The sequence below is a fragment of the Hylaeus anthracinus genome, unplaced genomic scaffold, assembly GCF_026225885.1.
Source record: "Hylaeus anthracinus isolate JK02 unplaced genomic scaffold, UHH_iyHylAnth1.0_haploid 5, whole genome shotgun sequence".
NCBI lineage: Eukaryota > Metazoa > Arthropoda > Insecta > Hymenoptera > Colletidae > Hylaeus > Hylaeus anthracinus.
In genome coordinates, this window is record NW_026535322.1 from 7953945 (window position 1) to 7976837 (window position 22893).

The window sequence follows — 22893 nt, forward strand, 5'->3', positions numbered from 1 at the left end:
AACTTGTGAAAAAGATTCGTTTGACACCTTCATCCCCTCGTGAGTTATTTAACGGAACACCCTGTACATTAACGTAGAAAGTCTTCTTCCAACAACTTTCTAAACAGGGCAGTAGTTAAAGTGTTAATCAACGGGACTGTTCGTCGGTGGTGACGTTAGCTATCGCTAAAAAGAAGAGAAACTGCGAAAACAAAAGGAACGGTAGCGTTAACACGTTGGCCGCCACGTCACCCATATATGGGTGACAGAGTTTTTCGCTAAGGAACTTCAACAATTCATTCTAAAAGCTAAGTGTTGACGAAATCAAACTAGGATAGAATTCGTAAATATTTATGAGAATACAAAAATAAGTAATACGACAAATGTTAGATTCTGTAGTCTCTAATCGTTTCGAGACAAAACGTTAGGCCTGTAGACATTGTCGGGTGAATCAGTTTGGCAGCCAACGTGTTAACGGAGGCTGGATATCGTCGAGATTGCGCGACTGTCGCTAGATGATCGTTACTCGATGTTGACTGCCTTCGGGTATCCTCGCGAACGGGCAGCCCAAAGAGAGGACAGAAGGAGAACCGAAGAGGTGGTAAGGCCCGTCGCTCGGTTTTTCAAGCGTGCAGGGAGGGCAAGAGAATCTGATTGCGCAGGATTCCCGCTTTGAAGTAGCACCGCCGATGTTCTCGGCCATCTCGGACTCGTTACCACTACGGAATCGGCACTCTTTCCGCGATATCTTTCCCCTCTTCCCTGGACTCATTCACCGGGTCAACTAGCGACTCTATCAAACTTTGCCTCGATTTTTTTCCACTCGAGCATACTAGACTCCAGTTAACCCTTTGCCCTTCGAGCTCTTTTTGCGCCTGTAGATAGTCAACCCTGATCGCTTTTGGGCAATACTTAGTAAACTACGATTCTTTGATAAAGACGATCCTGTTTTTTTTGAAATAGACAAATTCTTTGATAAAGATACTCCTCGTTACTGAATAATAGTCACTTTTAAATGAAATTATCGTAATTCCTAAATAAACCTTACTGAATAATAGTTACTGAATCCTCTATCCTTACTGAATAATAGTCACTTTAGCGCGTACACTTTGAATAATAACGCTTATTATGAAACGCACCCGCCCAATGAGTTTCACAACCAGGACCTTTTTTTCGAAGGTAACCTACAACGTTCTTAAACGATCGCGCGAGATCAACAGGGTGCAACTTTATAAGCGACCCTGCTATACAAAGACCCGAAATCTTAATTACTCGAGCGGACAGCCACTTTTCAATTTCTCACCTTGCCGCAGGGGACGACAAAAAGTCGATGGTTATGTACCTTGGAATATGGCCCGATGCCAACCTGACACGGTTTATAACTCGTGCTGTTTCTTGTCTTCTCCCTGCCGGGGCACTGCCTATTTTAGCTCCTTTTGTTTGATCGATTCTCCTTCCTCTTTTTTGCAAACACCATAGAGATCGGATATTATGTTACAAGTAAACTGCACGAGTTTATTTTTATTTTTTTAGTTATATGTCACCAAAGACATTTGTATAGTACTCTAGATAATCTGACTTCTTCGTTTCGTCATCTCATAAATTGCGTTTCCCATCGCGAAAGGGAAAGACCTATTCTTTAAAAAAAAATCAGATTCGCAACCCTACTTAAACAACAAAACTACTAATTTACCCCTGTATCGAAAAGAATTAATTCTCATTTCATATCTCATAAATACCAACACGAAATCACGACTCGATCCACGTCGAGGAATCATCGAAACGTAAAAACCTTCGGTGATACAAGGTAAGACGGTACAAAGACTGTCGCGAACCTCCTCTGTTATTTCTGTGCGGTGAAACGCAACCTCAAAAGTCGCGTTCGCATTCTGTCGCGCATTTAGTATACTAATCCAATTTAATTCCTTAAACGTAACACGCTTGTAGCGACAACGGGCGTTCGTGTACCACCCGAAAGGGTGTATAAGTGTATATCGTCGTATCGTGGAATCCGCGAGTGGCGCTGACTGGCCGCGGCAAGAAGATAATGCGTCCTCCCTCCGCGCCCCCCACCGCCAAACATTTCGGATTCCAGCCGCACCAAAGAATAAGATTCTCTTTGCGACTCCCTGTCCCACTCGTTCCACCCCCCCCCCCTCTCCTGGTTCTCTTTCTCTGCTTCTTCTTTATCCTGCTTGGATTCCGTTTCACTCTACAGTCTGTGCAATAAGCAGTTTAAGGGGGGGGGGGGAGGAGGATCAATTAAACAACCGCTTTTTCGCGAATTATTTTTCAAGAGTGCGTAATATATATTTATTTACAACTAATTACTTGTTATTTTATAGCATCTAGATAATCTATATAATTTTTTTTTAAGTAAAAATATTCATAAATGAATGAACAGCAGCTGTTTGAAGTTGGCTTCTCGAAAATGCGCCGTGCAACGCACAGATCACTCTAATTATTTGAAATAAAAAAATCCACCAATTTTTCGTTAAAATATAGTAACACGCTTTGCATCAACCTAGATTTAAAAAAAAAACACATTTTAAATTTAAAATTTCACGCCACGTACAAAAAATCTTCTTACAAAAAAGAACGATTAAAAACATTGTTCATTTCAATTTTTATAAAAACCTTTAGGTTGATACAAAGGAGGATAGTTTAAGGAATATTCTGTGCCAAGTTTCATAGCAATCGGCTGAGAAATCTCTAAGCTACATTGCACGGCACGCGAAATTTTGTGTTTTGAGAAAAATGCGTTTAAAGTTTCCGGATCTAAATATAGTCCTTCGTGTACCGTTCGGAGTGCGTCACTTTAATGACTCTGTAGGTACACTTAGACTTCGAAGTTTTAGCTGAAATGGTCGGAGCACATTCTCCAAATGGTAAACTAATTTTCTAACCAAGAAAAAAAGGTCAAAATTGTGATTTTTACTTGACCCTTCCCCCTTAACACGTTGACTGCCAAAATCGTCAAAATTCGCACGAGGCTACAATTTTGTTTCTATACAATTAGAAATGATATGATCTAACACTTGTGATATGTGAATCTAAATTCATAAAAATAAAATAAAATTCATTTTTGGTATTGACCGAGGCAAAAGCTACCGCGTGACAAAGGCTGTGAACAAGATAGAGCGAGAGAGCGATCGTAGTCATTGGCGTAACGTTAACCCTCGAACACCCGACAGGGATACGACTATGCAGTGTGACTGCTCTAAAAAAAAATGGAGACCCTGGTTTAGGCGGAGCGAGCGTAAACCTCTGTCCCCTCGGTCCGCTCTAGTTTGTAGGACCCTCGCCAACTCCTGAGCAACGTTCTGTACATTCTCTTGTTAGGCAGACTGTATCTGCGGTCCTCGGGTTCCTTGACTTGGCGGACAATTATGTTCCCGGGCCCTTATTCCTCGACTTCGAACCTCTCCATAAACGTATCGAACTCTTCTCCCGATTCAGGTCTCCGGGTTTCCTCTTTCTCCTTTCGATTCTCTTCTACTCCCTCGTCGTCAGTTTTCTCTGATCTTCAGCCCACTCTTTCCTGCCCTTCTTTCCACGTCCGTGGTGCGCGCCTTTTACTCTCCTTTTACTCTCAACCCTTTTTCGCTCCTTCCCTTTGCTCTTTTCGTCTTCATCGGCTTCTTTTGCCTCCTCGCGAGCAACGCTCGCGGTCCTCGGCCCTCTCGCGTCTCACGCCTCCTCCGTTTTGCTCCCTTTCGTCCTCTCGCCATCCAGTGCGTGTCGTTGTCGCTCATCCGCGGACGTGACACTTGGTCTTCCCGTCCGATTCCGGATCCAACGGGCACGAGACTCGTCAACCCGCGATCCCCCGATCCGCTCGATACCCAACGATCCGTTTTGATACTTTTTACAACGAACTGGGACGAAGTGAGACGCTAGGAGCCGTTCATTAATTACGTAAGGACGATTTTGCTGTCTTTTTCCCTTCCCATACGTCCTTATTTGAAAAAAATACTGACTTACAGGTTCGAACAACTCAAAACATTTTAATTCGTTTAATTCGATCCTAACTTGAAACTATACTATCTAGAACTATGCGTCACTTCAATCATTCTTCCCCTTGAATAATTCCATCTAAAGAAAAGTACATTATTCGTACCCCTTCAGGTTTAATCAGCCGAAGCATCTAAACCTATTCTCGTTAATTTCGTATTGGATGTTGCACTCGTATCGCTTCTCGCGCGTGAAACGCCGTATCTCATAGTACATCAAAAATTAATTTACACGCACGATCACAACGTATCCATGCTTCGATCTATTGCCTTTAATTACTCCCCGCGATTGTTGATGCACGATGGTTAACCACCGATAGTCCTTTTGCTTCCATCGAACGATCGACAAAGATCGATAGGTAGAACCTTACGAATTCTCGACGAAGTTCATGATTCGCGAATCAATATTCATTGTTCGATCTTTTCGATAATATCTGCAATTCAACCTGGCTTCCCTCTAACTAACTACGTATAAAGTATCGAGTGCCTCGTAGTAAAATTCTCTTAGCCGTACAAAGTCTTAAAATCAATTTTATGTTAAATTGAAATCTTACAGTTAATTTTACGACGGGTCGTTCCTCGCCGACAAATTAGTACGTAAATCAACATTTTTCTTCGATACGTATGAAAAGTTTCGTGGTTAAAGCACGAGGAAAATAATTTGCCAGTAGCAGGAAATGCATGAAGCAAGTGTTATTCGATGATAGAAATAGTTGTATCTTGAGTCTTCGCAAAAACTATCGACGTGTCTTTGGGTGGCATGAAATGTGAGCGAAGAAAACGTTACCTAACATCGTAAAGTACGAAATGAAACTTTATGATTATGCAAGAGTCAAATTCGAGAGAGGCGAAGCATCTTTCGTTCGAATGCGTGTTTCTGCTATGACTGTTTTATTTTGACGCTACCAGAAAAATCAATCACAAACGATAAAACTGTTTTAGCGGTGTCTTACAATTAGCGTATTCAAAAGCCAGTTTCAAAATACATACAATATATATATACATACAATATATATATAGGAATACAATTACAATTTAATTATTACAATTTAAACCCAATTTCGCGGAATTCTATACTTTAGCGAATCGAATCAACTTACTTTCATTGTTTTAATAAAATCGGACAATTAGGAATTCGCGATATCCGCTCTACGCTGAAGGTATCGACGATTTATCGATTCATCGGTGTGTCCACGCGGATCGAGCGGTAGAATTAGGGGTTAAGTTAGGCTAGGTCGCGACTCAGGGTCGAGGGGTTACATGTCTGGCCGATGTGCCACGATGATTGGCGGAATGTGCCGTTTTACGAGGCTTCGAGGACGCTTACCTACGAGGAGATGAAAGAAGAAAAAAAAAAAGTGAAAAACGACGAACTTGGAGCGAGTAGAGAACGGGCAAGAGGGAGCACGATGAACGGAGAAAAGGAAAGCGGTGAAAAGACGGCGCTGGAAGCGCGCGCCGTTGCAGTTATAATTTGATGCAACGCGGCTATAAAGGGGATTACGCGCATGGATGACTATAATTTTCGTGGAAAATGACGAAGAGCCCTTTTACCGCTCTTCAAGACGACACGTCGATGTCCTTCGCTTTACTTCCTTTCTCCTAGGTTCGTTAACGTGAAATTCCAGTACGAATTCCTTGGAGCGCTTCCATCAGTTTAAAACAGGCGTTTAAAACAGGATAATTCGCTTACTGTTAGCGATAGACAAAAAATGGCTAACAAGAGTCACAGCTATCGGAAATATAGAAATATCGATCGAAACATGTGATTGTGAGTTACGGAAAAGAAAAGACAGTCACCTATCGATTGACGAAGGAGCACGCGGTCGAATGCGAACGACATGAAATAAATAGTACTCCACGCCACCGGTAAAAACCGCGGGCCACAGTTATCGGAAACATCGATCGAAACATCTCATTGTGAGTTACGGAGAACAAATGACGGTCACCTATCGATTCACGGAGGAGCACGCGATCGAATGCGAACGACATGAAATAAATAGTATTCTAGCTAGTATTCTAAAGCTGGTACATCAAATTAAGAACCTACCGAGTGTTTTGTCGAACCGACGCTAAAGGGTTAATCGACTAATACGCACTCGCGGCGCTTAGCGATTCCTCCCAACGAAACGCGATACCGCTTTTTAAGAAAAATACATAATGCGCCACAGTCAATATTAGTTTTGCCCCCTCCGTCCCCGTGCAAAAAAAATGTATCATGTTTCTCCGAAAAGGTACACCACGGCCGACCGAGAGTCTCTTACCATTAGTGATACATCATGCGCGCGGAGTGTTATCATAGCATTATAGACAATCATTATCCATCCCCCTCGGTTCGGAGCACGAGTGAAAGGGGTGGACGAAAAGATCGCACCGGAAAAAAAGAGCAAAGTAAGGGCCACGAGACTGGTCCAAGGTTCGAACGGTCCACGCAGCTTATTTAAGGTCAGCGGTAAACGAGCGTAAGGTCGACAAGGGGTGTTGAGGCGTGGCGGGCATAAACAAACCTCATGCCATATTTTCGCAATAACAAATCAACTCGACACCTCGCGGCGCGTTGGTATAATCAGCTAATTCCCGATAACAACTTAATTCAGGCCTCCGTGCCCCCGATTAAACAAAGCGTAACTACTTAATTCGTTTAACGAGCGGTGTTGCGCGGTAGGGCGAACACGCCGCCCCGTTCTCGAGGTGCGAACTTTGCAAGTATCGGTTACGTACCCCTTTAGTCAGTGCGTTTCAACCTTTATCGGCTGCCAACAAATTCGTGCGAAATAAACGAACGATTGAATTAACATTTACAGATTTGAATAAATCCGTGGTGTATGATGTAAGCTATCGTCGTTCACGCGATTTTAATTGCAAAATGTTATGATAGGTATACATTTAATATATAATAACGGTATCGCATCGAATAATGTAATTATTTGTATCTGTTGAATAACGAAAAATGTACGCGATGTATTGTGTATAATCGTTACACGTAATTACACGTAAAATTAGTTCGCAAGACCATTGATAAATGAAAACCAAGTAAAATTAAAATTGTTAATCCTTCATCCAATGAAACCTTCAACTATTTTTTTCTACGAAATTACATGGCATTGTAGCAAAATAACAAATTTGAATAGTTGACAAATTCGAGTCCTCCTACTCTCGTTATCTCTACGAAATGACACAGGAGTGAAACAACGGAGTTGGGAACCACTAAGTTGCAGAATTGATCGAACCCGATCGATTCGTCCGGTCATTACAAGGTAATGATCATTACCAGACGGCACATGTGTTCCTCGAACTCATCGAGTTCACCGAAATTTGTCTGCCTCTCGACGTCGTCATTTTTCTACGCGTCTCGAGCATAACAACTTTCTATGAAAACGTATCCTGTGGTACTTATTCACTCCATTTCCTAATTGCGTTTTCTCCGTGCGCCGATATATTGTGCAAACAAGCTGTAGGTGTTGTTAATGATCAGAATATCAATGCAAGTAAACATACCAATTATTCAATAAATTTTAAGCAGAGGATGATTACAGAAAGGATGCAGGTGGAACTGAATATTTTTTCAGCTTTTTTCTGTCAAAACTCTGAAGACTTTTTAAAAGGTTAAATTGTAAACTTACAAAATAATTCTTAATATTCACTTGTAATTTGTTCCATGTAGTTTTTTCTTGATAGTCTTCGTTGCATACGTTTGCTATCGCTACTGGTTTCGCGAAGAAACAAGCAACATCCACTACTGAAATTACAAACATCCTTGTTTTCTTCTTTGAACCTGTTCGTACACTGGACTTCATTCTAAAGGTCTGAAGAAAGTACACAACCTTGTAAAGGGCCGCGTTTACCTATCTTTAACGTGTTTCACCCGAGGAGAATATCTCCTCTCTCCCCACGGTAGTTCGCCACGTGAAATATGGCTGTTTGAACCCGGACGTGTTTCCTCTGTAGCTTCTATATGCGCCAATTCCGGCTCGCAAACATTCCGAACTTCGCTTTAAACTTTGCGAGACAGTAAAACTATTTTTCTCCGTAAAAAGAATGCACGTACTGTTACGCTGTGCACTAGATTCCGTAAAATTAATCGACGACATTACGCTCGGCTCGGTGCACTAATTTTTAATAATCCTGGTCGGATCTTGTACCTCAAAGGTACCCAGAAGAAGGCCAATTATCACTGGAATGCCGTTAAGTTGAATAAATTATTTTTACGCGATTATGTTGCATGAAATATTATGGAAGGAACTAATTGGTACAGGAAAGAAATGGTAGCAGGAAGAAAAGTTTTCTGTAAATTAGTTGATAAATTGTTAAGAGAAATTTCATGGTTTTAAGGCTACTTTAATATTCATTTTTTAAAAATATTATTATTTGTCCATGTAAATTTTTTCATTTTCATTAAAATTTTGAGACCTGGGAGATTTACTTTTATTTTTATTATCATTATATCTAAAGTCACACAAATTACTTCCCTATTATTTCTTCTCTTTTTTTTATGTATTCATATACGTATAAAATCTTCTATCCCAATACCAAGGCATTCAGTTGAACTCATAAAAAGAAAGATGGAATTACAAAATAGTAATAAATTATTTGTTATTCGTTACTTATTGTGGTATCATTTTATCCCATCAAGCTCGGCCTCACTTTTCATTTTCTTTTTACATCCTAATCGCACGAAACCGATTTTCATAGCGTTCACATGAAACAGAACGGTGCGATACATAAAGTGCACAATACACCCAAATATAAACAAAAAGGATCGCGCTATCATTTAGTCCCGACACTGTACATACACGCAACAGGTAATAAGTATAGGCCGGGACTATTCGAACGTATAGATCATACTTGGAGCAAGGAGGTGGAGCTACTAATACCTATGTGGCCGTGAAAGCATTGTTCTGATGACTTATGGTAGGCAGCTACACATCGAGAAACTTCCCCCAGTAATATACGCGCTTACGACTTACACGAGTCACATGAAATATAAGGAACATTAATGACCAACGCGGAGATCGTGTAATTTACCACCGATTTTTTCCCGTTTCGCATCTTTCTTAATCACGCGCGGGACTTTCCAAGATTTACTAACCGATCACGTAATTACACGTAACACAACGGTGAAATCACTAGACGTCAACTCGCGTTCAAATAAATGAGAATTACGCTGACCGAACTTTTAAAGGGAATTTAAATCGTTAATTGCCTTTTGTTCATCTCGGTGCTATCTCGAATTTCATCGTCATTTCGCACAGATAATACACGGTGTTGTATCGAATTCATTTTTTGGAAAATTGCAAGTATTCTACACTAAGATTTCCATTAGTGCAAGGAAATTCAGGTTCATTGTCATTCCATGACAATATTCACGCATTATTAGGTAGCTTCACCGCTAAGACGGCAGAATATTCTCTTAAAACCGCAATTGCAGTATTCACAAAAGTATATACATTTACGTGGTTAATATCTTCAGCCGTTATAGCTGTAACCCGGTATGCGTCTTATATCGAAGAAATTACGTACACAGTAAACCAAATTGGTGTCAAACCAACCCAATAGTAAAAAGCATGCTCTCGACTATGTCATTACCTAAAAGAATATAATTTACATATTTACTGTGTGAAACACAACGTATCGATCAGAACAAGTACTTTGTATCAATCCATAGCATATAAGACAAATCGCATCTATATAATCTCAATGTTAGAGAGTTTGAATAATAAAAAGAAAAATATCTTTCCTATAAATACTGCAGTGCTTTTCATAAACTATCTGCTAATGTGGACGCTACAAGAGTCCACTAAACAACAAATCTTGTCCATAGTTCGCACCAATAACTTTCTCTGAATGCACAAGTGCATCCCTATAGCTGGAAGGGTTGAATCAAAACTGAATCTCTTCAATCGTTCTGAAAAACAGGCCGCTAACACGATAGACAGGAAACGGAGGAAACTGTGTGCCGCCAGTGATTTCTATCGTGACGAACCGCCAAATAAAATACAATGAAACCGAGGCAATCCGCGGCGTGTGTATAGCGAATCGTCTGAAAAAACCACCGTGACGGTCCCCTTCTACACACGAGACACGAAAACCGCATCCGAGGCGCGTGACCAGCGGAGCTCGAAGGAAGAGAAATAAAAAAGAAAATGAGAAATAAAAAAAAAAAAGAAAAGAAAGGGAACACGAAAGGAGTCGATAGCGATGACGAAGACCAGGGCCCCGCGTCTCGTCGCCCTTTTTCAAATCGTGCGCAATCACCTTTCGCAGCGAACTCGGGGTGTCGAAAGCGACGAACCCCTGTATCATTATCTTCTAATGCCAGCGGCATTGTGTCAGCGCGATGAAAGGAGACACGTCTGTCAAAAAACGGGGAAAAGGAAGAATCCGAGAGACGGACGAAAAATGATAATGCCCCCGTCGATCTCGATATTCTCTTCGACGTGTTTCTATCTTCTATTCGGGGATGAGGGGTACTTGCAAATTTCCAAAATGGCAGCTTTTCGACTACCACGTTTTAAGAATGTTCTCAGAAAATTGATGCGAGCATGCGTACGTGTAATTCAGCGTTGAAACTTTAAATAGGTTTTTCTGAAAACTGCATTTTTCACATCGATGAGCAACATTTCTAAAAAACGATTGAACCGATTTACTTCAAATTTGACTCCGCGAAATAGTGACTTTTAAATTTAGATATCCGCCATTTTTCTAAACGTGAATGTTCTCTCGGATGCTACCGTCAAGTACTAGTTTTAACATTATTTTAAAGAAATCCCTAAGAGGTCATGCGACTTTAAATAATCTAACTATAAAAAAAAAAAGAAAAAAGAAAAAACGAAAAAAGCAAAGAGGACGTCGCGAATTCAGAAATTCCCAAATCTCCGAGCACGAGTATCCCGAGAGAAAAACGATCGAAAAGCTGAACGAGAAAATTTGCCGTTTCTGGATGGCGAATTCATTTCAAGGTAACAAGACGCGAAGCAAATTCCCGAAAGACCCGGAAAACACGGGAATACCGTCGAGGAACTTGAACATCGCGGTATTAGCGTTGGAAATGAGACTTCCTTGCGCCCCGTAATTCAATCTCGATTGTATACAAGCGTCTTAAAAATGATCAATAACGGAACATTAATCTTAATCCGTGGACAGTTAGAAGAAAGGTACGGTCAGCACTTTGATTTCGCTTTGATTGCCTGCGCTCGCGTGGAAATCAGCACGACAATGGCCGATGTACTTGCTGACTCGTACAAATTATTCCACGCCGCCGTGGCGCATGATTAGCATCGTTATAGTATTGTGCGTAACAAAGATGTACGAACGTACAATGAGGGCGGTAATCAGTATTGTTGGGATTTCTATTACCGTCGTCGTTGTTTGCGTCGCGCGGATACAGAGAACACGGCAGCGTTCGTCGTCGCCGAGGCTCCTCTATCAGGTGAGCTTTTTATCCGTCGTTTTCAACTCGCTTTTTACGGTTAACGAACTCGTTAGTACGTCGCCGCGTACGTCGCGGAATTATTCTACAAAACATTCGGGATGCCTGCCTGTCGGTACGAAATTATGCGACGAATCGTGAAAAAACTTTCTCGTTTTGCGACTCGCCCCGTGCATCGGGGAAAAATGATTCATGCGACTCCGCGTCTGCCATGCTACCGTCCCGACTCGTACGTGTCTTACCGTTGAATCTAAATTGTCGACGAGTTTTATACTCGAGTTCTTTCAACGAGCTTGAACGAAAAAAAAAAAAAAAAAAGAAATAGAAACCGAACGGCTTTCAGTAAAATGCTACGAGAAGTCTTCCTGTTCTTGCTTGGATTTGGTCCCGGGACCTTCGAGAGGAATTCTATACCAAGTCTTACTGTATATGGACTACTATATCGAACACTCGTGCATTAATACAAAAGTGTCACAGAAAATGAATACGAAAACCTAGAACACCTACGATCGGTGACTTATTCGCTCAGAATATAAATATAAAATAAACTACTACTTCGATAACAAAAATAAAATGTATAGATCCCAGCCCGATGCTTTACCTTCTCATATTATGTACGATCAAATACGAAACAATCGCTAAAATTGTCCTACCATATCCTCAAAGTGACGACTACCAAAAAGTGTGTCGTTAATTGGCGCATTCACCGTATCAAGTACGACTGCCTTTCACGAATACCGTTCCACCGGGCGGCGGTATGCAAAATCTCGACTACGCTCGCGCAATTAACGATATACATGGGCGTACGATGCATATATTCATCATACGTCGAGTAGGAGTGCGTTGAAAGGGTGGTAGAAATCCGCAACGAACGGAAGACAAGAGATGCTTCGAGATCCGACAAAACGAAATGTTTGGCCGTGGAAGAAGAAGCCGGCGGGTATAATGGATATCTTTATTATCGGAGGGAGAGGCAAAGCCGATTGGAGTCGGGAGAAGAGACGGTCGTGGTATCGCCGGTCCCGGTCCCAGTCGACGACGTTTCTCCTATACCGGACCGGCAGAACTTCGGTCCAATTGGTCCGCCCTCCCTCCCCGACATAAATATTGATGAAAACGATACATTTATACGCGAACGACAAGTCCATCCGCGGATAAAAAGTCGAGAGATTTATCGGGATACGGCCCCGCGACGACAGCCATTTCTGCACCGATCATACATCAAGCGGAGCCTCCAGGCCAATTCCGATCATCGAGCCGATCCTCATGCGATTCCTGTTTCTAGAGCGATCCACGATCGCGATTCGTTCAAGAGTGTCATTTTTGGGAGGTTTCTAACCTTGTTTCCCTTGCCTGGAGGAGGTACACTAAAATCAAACCCCTAATTCGTTCTTGTATGTATTTATAAGTCTTTTGTTAGGTTGAACTTTACTTTGGAACAGCAAAATTTATTAACTTTTTTTTAATATTTAGTGGCTTTTGATGCCTAGAACTAGGGGTGTGCGGGATTCCCGAAAATATCCGGGATTCCCGAAAATATCCGGGATTCCCGAGAATATTCGGGATTCCCGAGAATACACGAGATCCCGCAAAAATCCGGGATTCCCGACAATGTACGGGCTATAGAATAATATCTGAGATTTCCGAAAGTGTTGTTATTCTTGAAAATTTCAGCAATCCGAATGTACGGGATTTCGAAATTCCCGTGAATCCCGAACATTTACGGGATCTCGAAATTCTCGGGATCCCGGAAATTCACGGGAATCCCGGATGTATTCGGGATTTTGAAATTCTCGGGATTCCATCCCGATCCCGGGAGGAATTCCCGTCCCGACCGGGATACCGCACACCCCTACCTAGAACTCATAAATCTAAATTTTAACGTTAGGAATAGGTTTAAAAGTTATTCGTATCTAGAATTGGTACTGGTCAATTAGACTCCAAATCTATTCAGGCAGTATTTCCGTAACATGTTTCACCATTTTAATGTCGTTCTCTACCTAATCGATCAACGGAGCATGGATAAAAGCTAATGTGGCATAAACTGTAAGCTCCCTGTTGTACACATTAAGTCATTCTGCATTGTCTAAAGAAGTATTTCGCAGGATTTAAATGAATTTTTCGATAAAGACGGAAGGTTTCATTAGTAGAAATATTCGAATACCTTGGACACGCACAGCGCAGCGATCATAAAACCTTAGGAATCTAGCGATTCGTGAGAATCGTGCACTTCGGTCTGGTACGGTTCTAAGCCAACGTAACGCACCGTATCATCGTAACACGCAGAATTCTTGCAATCGTGCATATTGTTTCGCGGAAACAACTATCCAACCAGATCGCGTATTCATCCATTACTTCATCTTGGTTTGGTGCCTACGTTCTTGCAAGAGAACGCAAAACGTCGGAAAATGAAACTAATTCTACCAGGTAATTCTTCCATCTAGGTAATTTCACTTTCTTTTCTTTTCCTTTTCATTATTTATAAAATCTCAACGATTACGCGTTCTTAATTTTTTGGTGGTTTTTTTTATATATTTATATATTTTTCTCGGTTAAAAATATTGGTTACAATTATCCTAGAAAAAAATACGTAGTTAATGTTAACAGAGGATACTTTATTTATTTTGCTATACTATTTGATATAATATTTAATTACTATACCAATTAGTAAAATTCATGTGACAAAATTTGTACTTCCTTCACTTTAATTTTCGAAATTTCTTGAATTTTTCTCAGTTCTTTATAGTGTTTACTCATAATTTACCGTGCACTTTTACGTATTCAATATTATACCAACAATTTTGATTTTATATTTGCTGACAATCTAATAATAGTCATTCGAATGACGGCTAGAAACACATGACTCAAAATAAATAAATAAATAAATGCCTGATTTAGTAATAAAATTAATTTATACACTCGTATAATAATTTACATGAGAAATAAAAATGAAGGTCTTAAAATTGCCAAATTATCGTTCTCGTATTACGAAGATAGTCACGCGAAATAAGAAATAACCGAAAGGCATGACTATTAAAGCTATAATTAGTTGATTCGATATAAAAGGAACACGATGATAACGGTTTCGACGCGTCGTTAGTTACGTCATAGCCGAACTCGTTAATAGGATACTCGATTAAGTCGACGGGGTAGTTATGAAAGGAAAACGAAACGAACTGTCGATTGTGCTTAGGAGTATTTCTTTTACTCGGCTCGCCAAGTGTTTTGCAAGCATCATTAGAACCGGTTCCGCAGAACGCGTGGCGTCGAACGAAACGCGCCGGGGAATTATTTAAGACTTTAATCTCGCTAATTTAATAGCAGAACCTTCCCGGCGAAAAGAAAAACTTCACGAAAAAAAAGCGACGCGAGCAAAGTCGAACACCGCTCGCGTTAACTTATTTTCGCGTTGATTTAACGCGTTTACCGCCACGCTAAAATTTCCACCGCGATTGAATTTTATTTACTAACTATCGGGGACTACGTAATCAAACATTTATCGTGGTATTTATTTTTGTAACTTCACCGAAATTCAAGTATTTCATACAAATTCATTTACTTTGGCATTTAACTTCCAAAATTAATTTCTTTTAGTTCTTCAGTAAAAGCCACCGTCACCCATATACGGGTGGCTCGAAAAAGTATTTATACACCCTAGTCTTTTTTTAAATTAATGCCACATACAATCAATTTCTGAAAGAGGAACGATAGAATTCGAACAGAAAACAACCGACTCGAGAGAGTTAAATACCTTATCCCCCATCATAGACAAAGTTGTAGACAAAGTAAGAAAGTGTCGAAACATTCAAATTACTAGCTGCGCATACCGCAGGATAGGGTGGCGACGAAACAAGGAGAAAAACCCATAACAAGAAATTCATAAAGACGTAAAATCGCGATTCACGATCGAAATGGAAATACGTTAAAGAATCATCTCGGCCGTCAGCTATTTCTCGCGAGTAATTGTGTTAGGTGATAGGGTTACGATTCGCGGAGCGTAATTTACGAGGGGATCCCCCGTCGGTTAACCGAACGCGGTTACAGCGCCAAATTCGAATGCAGAGCGAGTCGCGACGGAATGTTGGCAGGTTCTTTTCGTCCCGGCTTGACAAAATCATTAGGGGACTAAATCCAATAAAGGGGTCTGCGCCCTACCCGTCCAGGCTCCGGCCGTAAGAAAACATTCTCGGTGAGGCGATCGGTCGCATCGTAATCGGCATCAATGGTATCCCTACGCGAAACGGCGCGACGATCGTTCGATACTTTATCTACAAACATGTTGCCAATCCACGATACTTTACATCTAGTATCACCCTCGGTCTTACCATCCTCGCATACTTTCCCAAACTTTTACTTGCCATAAATGCATAAACATTCGCAGTCCAACTATTACCGTAACAGAAGAATTGAAACAACATTTAACAAGGGAGAAATTCTAAACATCTTATACGATGCAAAAATCAACCATTTCAAAATTACGTAACTCCATTAATCTTTTTTCAAAATACTGTCGATTGTTATATTTTCATATAAAAAAAAAAAAGGTTATTTTTGATCTCAAAACGACGTAAGCAGAATCGTCGCCGGGATCTCCGACTATTTCTGCCGGATACGCAAAACACGAACACCCAATTATTTCCTTAAATGCCACTCCGATATCGAATGGGGAATCGGGTCGATCGGTTCTCTCGCTATATTACGCGAAACTAATAAATCTTTCTCGCGGTGGATACACACGTATCGTTTCTTACGCGGTCCGTATCTTCCCGTCGTTCCTGGAACGGTGGCCCTCGATCATACACCATTAATTATCAACACAATGCATGCGGATTAGGTTTTTCTGTAACCCGGGGCAGGAGGGAGAGGAGGGCGCCGAAAACGTACGCGCGCCCGGCGCAGGATCTCCACGTCACCGAACGTCAACTCTAAATGGAAATGTCTTAATTATCAGAGCACGTAGTGCCCGACAAAAAGCATCGTCGGACCTCTCCCTGAACGGTCCCATCGCGGCGCTATACGTCCATGACGCTCAAGTTAAGATTCTCATGCGAAGTGGATTGGGCATTCGGATGCTGTGTAAGGCATCGTGCGTTCTCTCTTTGCCACCAAAAGCGATGACATTTATTGACGGCGAGCAAAGGAACGAGCTCAAAACGGTACGCCACGTTAAAGATAGTATAGGATCTTCCGTTAAAAGGTTTCGTTTGAAATTTCGCGGCATTTTACTATGTCGAATGTACCGTCCGTTGCTGGATAGTTGGCGAGGATCCGCCGAACTAGAGACTGAGGAACAGAGGATTACACTAAGAGAATATTATTTTGTTTGATGGATTAAATTTATCTGGTTTGATACTATAATAAATAGAAATGTTGCTAATTATTAAACTATTTAATTTAAAAGAAAAAAGTAAAAACATAAAAATAATACATATTTATTCTAATAACATCATATTATTTAACAATATATGTATTTAATACAAGTATACTTATATATAAATCCAAACCAGAAATTAATTTTGTGAAAGGGTAAAGATAAAACAGGAGAACGTTAAAGTTCTACCTTATCAACGGTAGACAATGCCTGACAAACCTAATCAATTCTTCAAAATAAAGTTACTATAGATCTTGTTTAGCATCATACTATACACAATTACGAAATTCACTATACGTTCCTTTCATTAATTCAATTATTTCTCTTTAACTTTTCAGCAACCTATAAATTTTACTTCACATATTCTTCAATAAAGCAATCTGATTCAAATGTATTCTTAGCCATTCACAGGGGAAAAGATCGTGGTTTCGAATAGGATCTAAATAACTATCATAAAAAGAATGTAACGACGCGAATAAATGGTTTTTAAGAGCAAGCGGATGACTGTGTTTTTAAATGTTACGCGCTTCTATCATTCCTCTACGCATGTGCACCGTTTTAAAATTGCATTTTAAATCATTTTCCGCTATTGGTCCATTCGTTTTCATCACTCCGTGCGAAAAACATTGACCCAGGTTTTCGGAGCTATGGGAATCAGCCAATGGTTGCCCGTACTTTTTGCGCAAGTGCAATAAGCGCAGTCGATGCGAACAAACCTAATGTCGAACGACGTGGATAGACGAGCGGTAAATAGCTCGACGTGCGAATTAATTTCGTGTAACGACAAGCAGCCGAATTTATGGATATTAACTCAATCTGTCGGCTATATTATATTACCATGTGACGCACAAGGAAAAGATAACGGCTGAAAGTCTGCGATTTGCAGCAAACATTGAACATGTTCTAACACTTGTAGTATCATCTTCGGATCAGCTGTCATCAGCAGACGATACACAGGTGAAATTTACTCTTTAATTAATACTCTGTTATACTATCCATTAAATCATCTTAACATTTTCTTCCAAATGAAGATACCAAATACAGTAATTTTCATTTCTACAACTAATCTTTTACCTAATTAATATTTGTATATTATCATTTAATATTCCAAATATTATGACAGAGATTCTACGATTTATATTTACGATTATGTTACAAAATTGTATTAGAATGTGTAAACTTTCAATTTTAATGTGCCTATGCTTTTTGACTTTTTAGTATCTGCTGCCGTTTACTGGATCGTAAGGTCATGGAATTAAGTGAAACCAGTGTACAAATAAGAGATTGTTCCATAGACTTTATTCCCGTTTATGTTAAGCAAGAGAACGATGAACGTGAGACAGATTTCAATGAAGTTGAGATAATTAACGCGGCTCAACATTTTTGTGCTATCGAAATTAAAGAAAGTAAGAGATACGGTGCAGTTATCGAAGGCAAAGAATCAAATATAAATAGTAAAGATTATATGCAAAATGCAAGCTTAAATAATTTAATCTCTACATTAAATCCCATAGAACAAAATGAAAATTACAATATTAATGGCATTTTAAGTGGGTCAATGTATTTGCAGAATTTAGACTATGAAAATGTGAATATAGAAATACAAAAGCCGACGAGTCAAATTTCAGAGATATTTATCGATCATAACGAACAAATACAATCAGCTAATTATAGTATTTCTGCAGTTACTATACCAAGCGAGCTTCTAGGACTAAATCTTAATATAAAAAAGGAAGATGAACTAGATCAAGAAACAGTTTACACCACAGAATGGTTGTGTAATGTAGACAACGAAAGCAATCTTCGATCGAATCCTTCCAAAAATGCCAAGAAACAGGTAGAAGTCCCTATCAATATCGAAGCTACAATAACACCAGCAACAGAAGAACAGAACCAAACGTCGGAAAATGGCAATAACGTGAAAACTAAGGAAAGTAAACATGAGAGATCTAAAAGACAACTGAAAATAAGATCTTTACAGGATTATAAAGAAAAACTACGACGAAAAGCAGAGTGTATGAGAGAGAAAAGAAAAAAACTGTATGAACAAGAAAGCGAAGAACAACGCCTAGAGAGATTAGCGAAAGAAGCAGCGAAAAGACGAGAAATGAGAATGTATTATGAAACTCCGGAACAAAGAAGAAAAAGATTAGATGCGGAAGCAGCAAGAAAGAGAGAGTACAGAATGTACAATGAAACGCCAGAAGACAGAAGGAAGAGGCTCGATCGCGAAGCGGAGAGAAGAAGAATGAAACGGCTTTCGTTATATGCTACTGAAACTCCTGAAGAAAGGAGGGAGAGACTAAACAGAGAATCTGCGAAACGAAGAGAGGCTCGACTGAATCAGTATGCTAAAGAAACTCAAGAAGAGAGAAAAGAAAGATTAAGGAAAGATGCCTTGAGAGTCAGAGAAATGAGATTTACTAGATCTGCTATAGAAACGGAAGAGGAGCGCAGGCAAAGGTTAGTAAAAGATGCTATTCGAAAAAGGGAGGTAAGAATGCATGGAGGCTACTCGGTGAATAATAATTTCACTGAACTTCAAACGGTTCGCAATTTTGAAGAATTAAACAATGTGCAGATAAAGGAGAATCCTGATAATCAATTGGGAGGTCATTATTTGAGCAACTGGATGATGTGGTTCCAGAATTCGTTAGCTCAGCCAGTTCATATAGGAGAACAAATCGGCAAACCTAGATTAGAAAATAATGGATAAAGATTTTTATACATTTATAGTACTGTACATATGGTTTCTGAACATTCGCATACACAATAGAACTATACAGTGGCTGAACCATCTGTATTTCATATAAGCTTTTGATACAACATTTATGCTTGAAATACAGTGACAAAATGTAAAAAAGATACTGCAGCTCTTGCAACAACACAATGTTAAATACGTAAGATATATTAGCAATAGTTATTGTATACAATAGTTCTCGACTTACACGGTCAATTTGTTCCAAAGTTTCTTTCATAAATTGAATTGTATAAATAATACGAGTCGAACAATGCACACACACAATATGTATAAGAATATACATAGCGACACAAGTGTAAATCTCCGGATTCGTGTAACTCGAGAACTTACTGTAGGGTGCAACATAATTTGTCATTAATTATAATTACAATATTGTACCTTGGTAAGAGTGTAAAAACCTGTTATTTTGTATATTTATATATATATTGTAGAGAATTTACCAATTAATAGATAATGCACACCCTTGATATATTCAATGCTATTGAATTTCATGTGGTAATTTAAAAGTATGTAAAGCTTTTGTCCCCTTAAAAGATGTACAAAGTATAGTAAAATTATTGTGATGTTATATTATTCAATGCAAATAGAAGAAGATTGTTGAAGTGTTAATATTGTAAAAAATTAAAATTGTATGTTCGAGAGATGACAAAATAATTCTTAACAGTGCCTTTTGTTCACTGTTTTACAAAAGTAATTTTTAATGTGATTCCAGCAATTTATACATGTGTGCATCATTTAGGCACGAGTGAATATTGAATGATTCTGATTAAAATGTGACTGTTTCCCAAAATACGTGAATGTACATTATTGTAATGTAATTTTTTCTACAGTTCCTTTGTATTAAAAAATACAAGAAAACATATTGTCACGTACTTTTATCAAATTTTTTAAATATCCCTATTTTTAGCTAATTTAAAATTGAATAATTTTCTTCCAATTGACACATTGGATAATGATGACGAAACTAAAACTAGTGACATCATCAAATTTTGGGCTCTTTATATATATTTCGAAATACTAATTCAAAACACGAGAATTTACTTCTAATTGGTCGCGATCAATATTCATTATACGCAACACTAATGGCATTCGTGATTGGTATTTATACGCAACACTACCCGGAAAGAAAACGCGAAAAATACTAATCAAAGCAACTATCCTGGAAACGAACACGATTCAGATTTTTATTTCGCAACACTAATGCAAAACGCGAGTTGCCCAATTGACAACATGATTGGGAGATTAGAGGAACAAAATAGCATGCGACTCACGATTCGTTGCTATGTGATAGACATCGTAGTAGCCCAGCAACTCCGAAGACATCGTAGTAGCTCTGCTAGACTCACGAACCCTGGGGTGAGGTGTGAAGAATTTGCAAAACAACACAAAACATAACGATCAATTTCTGTTGTTGCAATTTTGGAGATACCAATTTATAATGTAATAAAGAATTCATAGATACTTACATTTCCTATTTGTTAAGCATCGCTTAAAACTCCTCTTCAATGATGCACCGACTCTAACACCGGTATCGAGCAATTTTAGTTGAATAAATAAAACAAAAAATTAGAAAGCTACTAACGCGACCGAAGATTATAGTCGGCGAACAACCGTGACTCTACCTCGCGATAGAAAATTTGAAAGAGCCGCGATGCTCTGGAAAGAATTTACAAAACGCAATAAACACTCAATCTATTTCGCGTGTACCTAAATTGTAAACGAAAATCTACTCGATGCCAGTTCGCATCGAAACAAATAAGAATACTTCTACGCAACAAACATTGACTCTACCGACCGCATTGCGCGCGGTCACCAAATTTCTGAAAGAAAGATTAGGATAGGAGACTGCATAGCTTCACTACACTCTGCAAACATCAGGCGCGAAAAATCTGTAAAGAAGCATAAAAGAAAATAAATTTTGGCGGTTACAATTTTAGAATTAAAAACGAAATTGTAATATAGAGTACATACAGTCACTGTAAGAATATTCGTACAGCAACCAATTTAAAATAAATGATTCCTCTACGAATACTTATTACATTGACTGTATACAGGTTCAATTTACTAAGCATGATCCAATACTCCTTTTCAGTAATACATTGACTATAAAGTCGACAATAAACAATTTTGAAAATATACATAACTAAAAGAAACAGTATTAAATACAATCGATGTTCGTAGCCGTCGAACCAAATGTGACTGCGTGATTGAGCAAACAAAACAAACAGCGATGCTCGAGAATAAATTTACAATACGCAGGAAATGCTAACTGTACCTTGCGTATGCCCATGTGTAAACGAAATTCTGCCCGATAGCTTCGAAACAAAGGATACTACGCAATAAGGTAGTAAACACTGGCTTTAGCGTCCTCGGTAAGAATTTCTGTAAGAGAGAGGGAGACAGAAGATAAACAACACGAAGCAAGCACACCCGGTGCTCGCCTAGTATGTTTTGTTTTTTCTTTGTTATTCGCAGAAATACTGCCTTCCCAGAATTACGATAATCTGTTGGCCCATGTTATTGAAACTCGATATCTGTAACTGTCAAAGTTAAACACTCTCAACGAATTCAAATATCTCAAATTCAGTGAAAGAATATTACGCTCAAATATAATACGAAGTGTTACATTTAGAATTTTCATTACTAGAGTTGTAATTATGTTCGTTTTTGTCGTACCCTATCCAAAGATATATCGTGATTTTCATAAGTATTGCGAGACACGTTGCAAAATCAAAATTTGTTAGTTACATAAGCTTCTGTAATATAACGTATAATCACGATGTTTCTAAATGAATTTAAACTTGCTAAGGTACAGTGAATACTATCGTAATGGCGTAAACTTCGTGATAAAATATTTGACAAAGCATTAATAATATTCTATAAAACAAGAATATTAAAACATATAAAATCGCGATTGAATTACAACACGACGCCATTTTGAGTTGTCATAAAATTCCACGTTACGAAAAATTTCAAATAACCGTTGTCGTTTCATATCAGCAATGATTCGTTATGAAATCGTGTAACACGCTTACTACCGATCACAATTCACACGACAGAGAATGAAAATATAAATAAATATGTTACCTATTTGTTTAAAGAAGATTTCAGGTTCGCCACAATTCGTGAAATCCCGCTCGAACTGGAAAAGAGCATCATGGCGTCGATGACGCCACCACCGCATTCAAATTTCAACCAGCAATCTATAACAGGAAAAAATGATTAATTTAATGTATATTTGTTCATACAAATACAGCTATGTTAAAATAAAACAAGAATCGAACTCGAAATAACCCGCAAAAGGTTGTGATAAAATTTATGGAAGTACATTATTAATTGA

General features: G+C 39.0%; 1 protein-coding gene and 1 long non-coding RNA gene across 3 annotated transcripts in view; one reads left to right on the forward strand and one right to left on the reverse strand.

The window, feature by feature from the left end:
- LOC128895872 (uncharacterized) overlaps positions 1-21311 on the reverse strand; it is a 106098-nt gene extending 84787 nt beyond the window's left edge. The window contains exons 1-2 of the long non-coding RNA XR_008461877.1: positions 21020-21311; positions 20825-20904 (exon numbers count right to left, since the gene is read on the reverse strand). This is a non-coding gene — a long non-coding RNA (uncharacterized LOC128895872). The remainder of the gene's footprint in view (positions 1-20824; positions 20905-21019) is intronic.
- Positions 17474-20441, forward strand: LOC128895867 (histone-lysine N-methyltransferase, H3 lysine-79 specific-like). Of its 2 annotated transcripts, XM_054158820.1 has the most exons (3): positions 17475-17749; positions 18011-19255; positions 19374-19513. In XM_054158820.1, the coding sequence occupies exons 2-3, from the start codon at positions 18042-18044 to the stop codon at positions 19375-19377; spliced, it is 1218 nt and encodes a 405-aa protein (XP_054014795.1). In that variant the 5' UTR covers positions 17475-17749; positions 18011-18041; the 3' UTR covers positions 19378-19513. The 2 variants fall into 2 exon arrangements, with proteins under 2 accessions (XP_054014794.1, XP_054014795.1); XM_054158819.1 differs by having other exon boundaries at positions 17474-17749; positions 18011-20441.
- Positions 21312-22893: the final 1582 nt, after the last annotated feature.

What these genes read in the sequence shown, in the direction of transcription:
- LOC128895867 (XM_054158819.1), top strand. Translation starts at nt 18,042, where the DNA reads ATGGAATTAAGTGAAACCAGTGTACAAATAAGAGATTGTTCCATAGAC.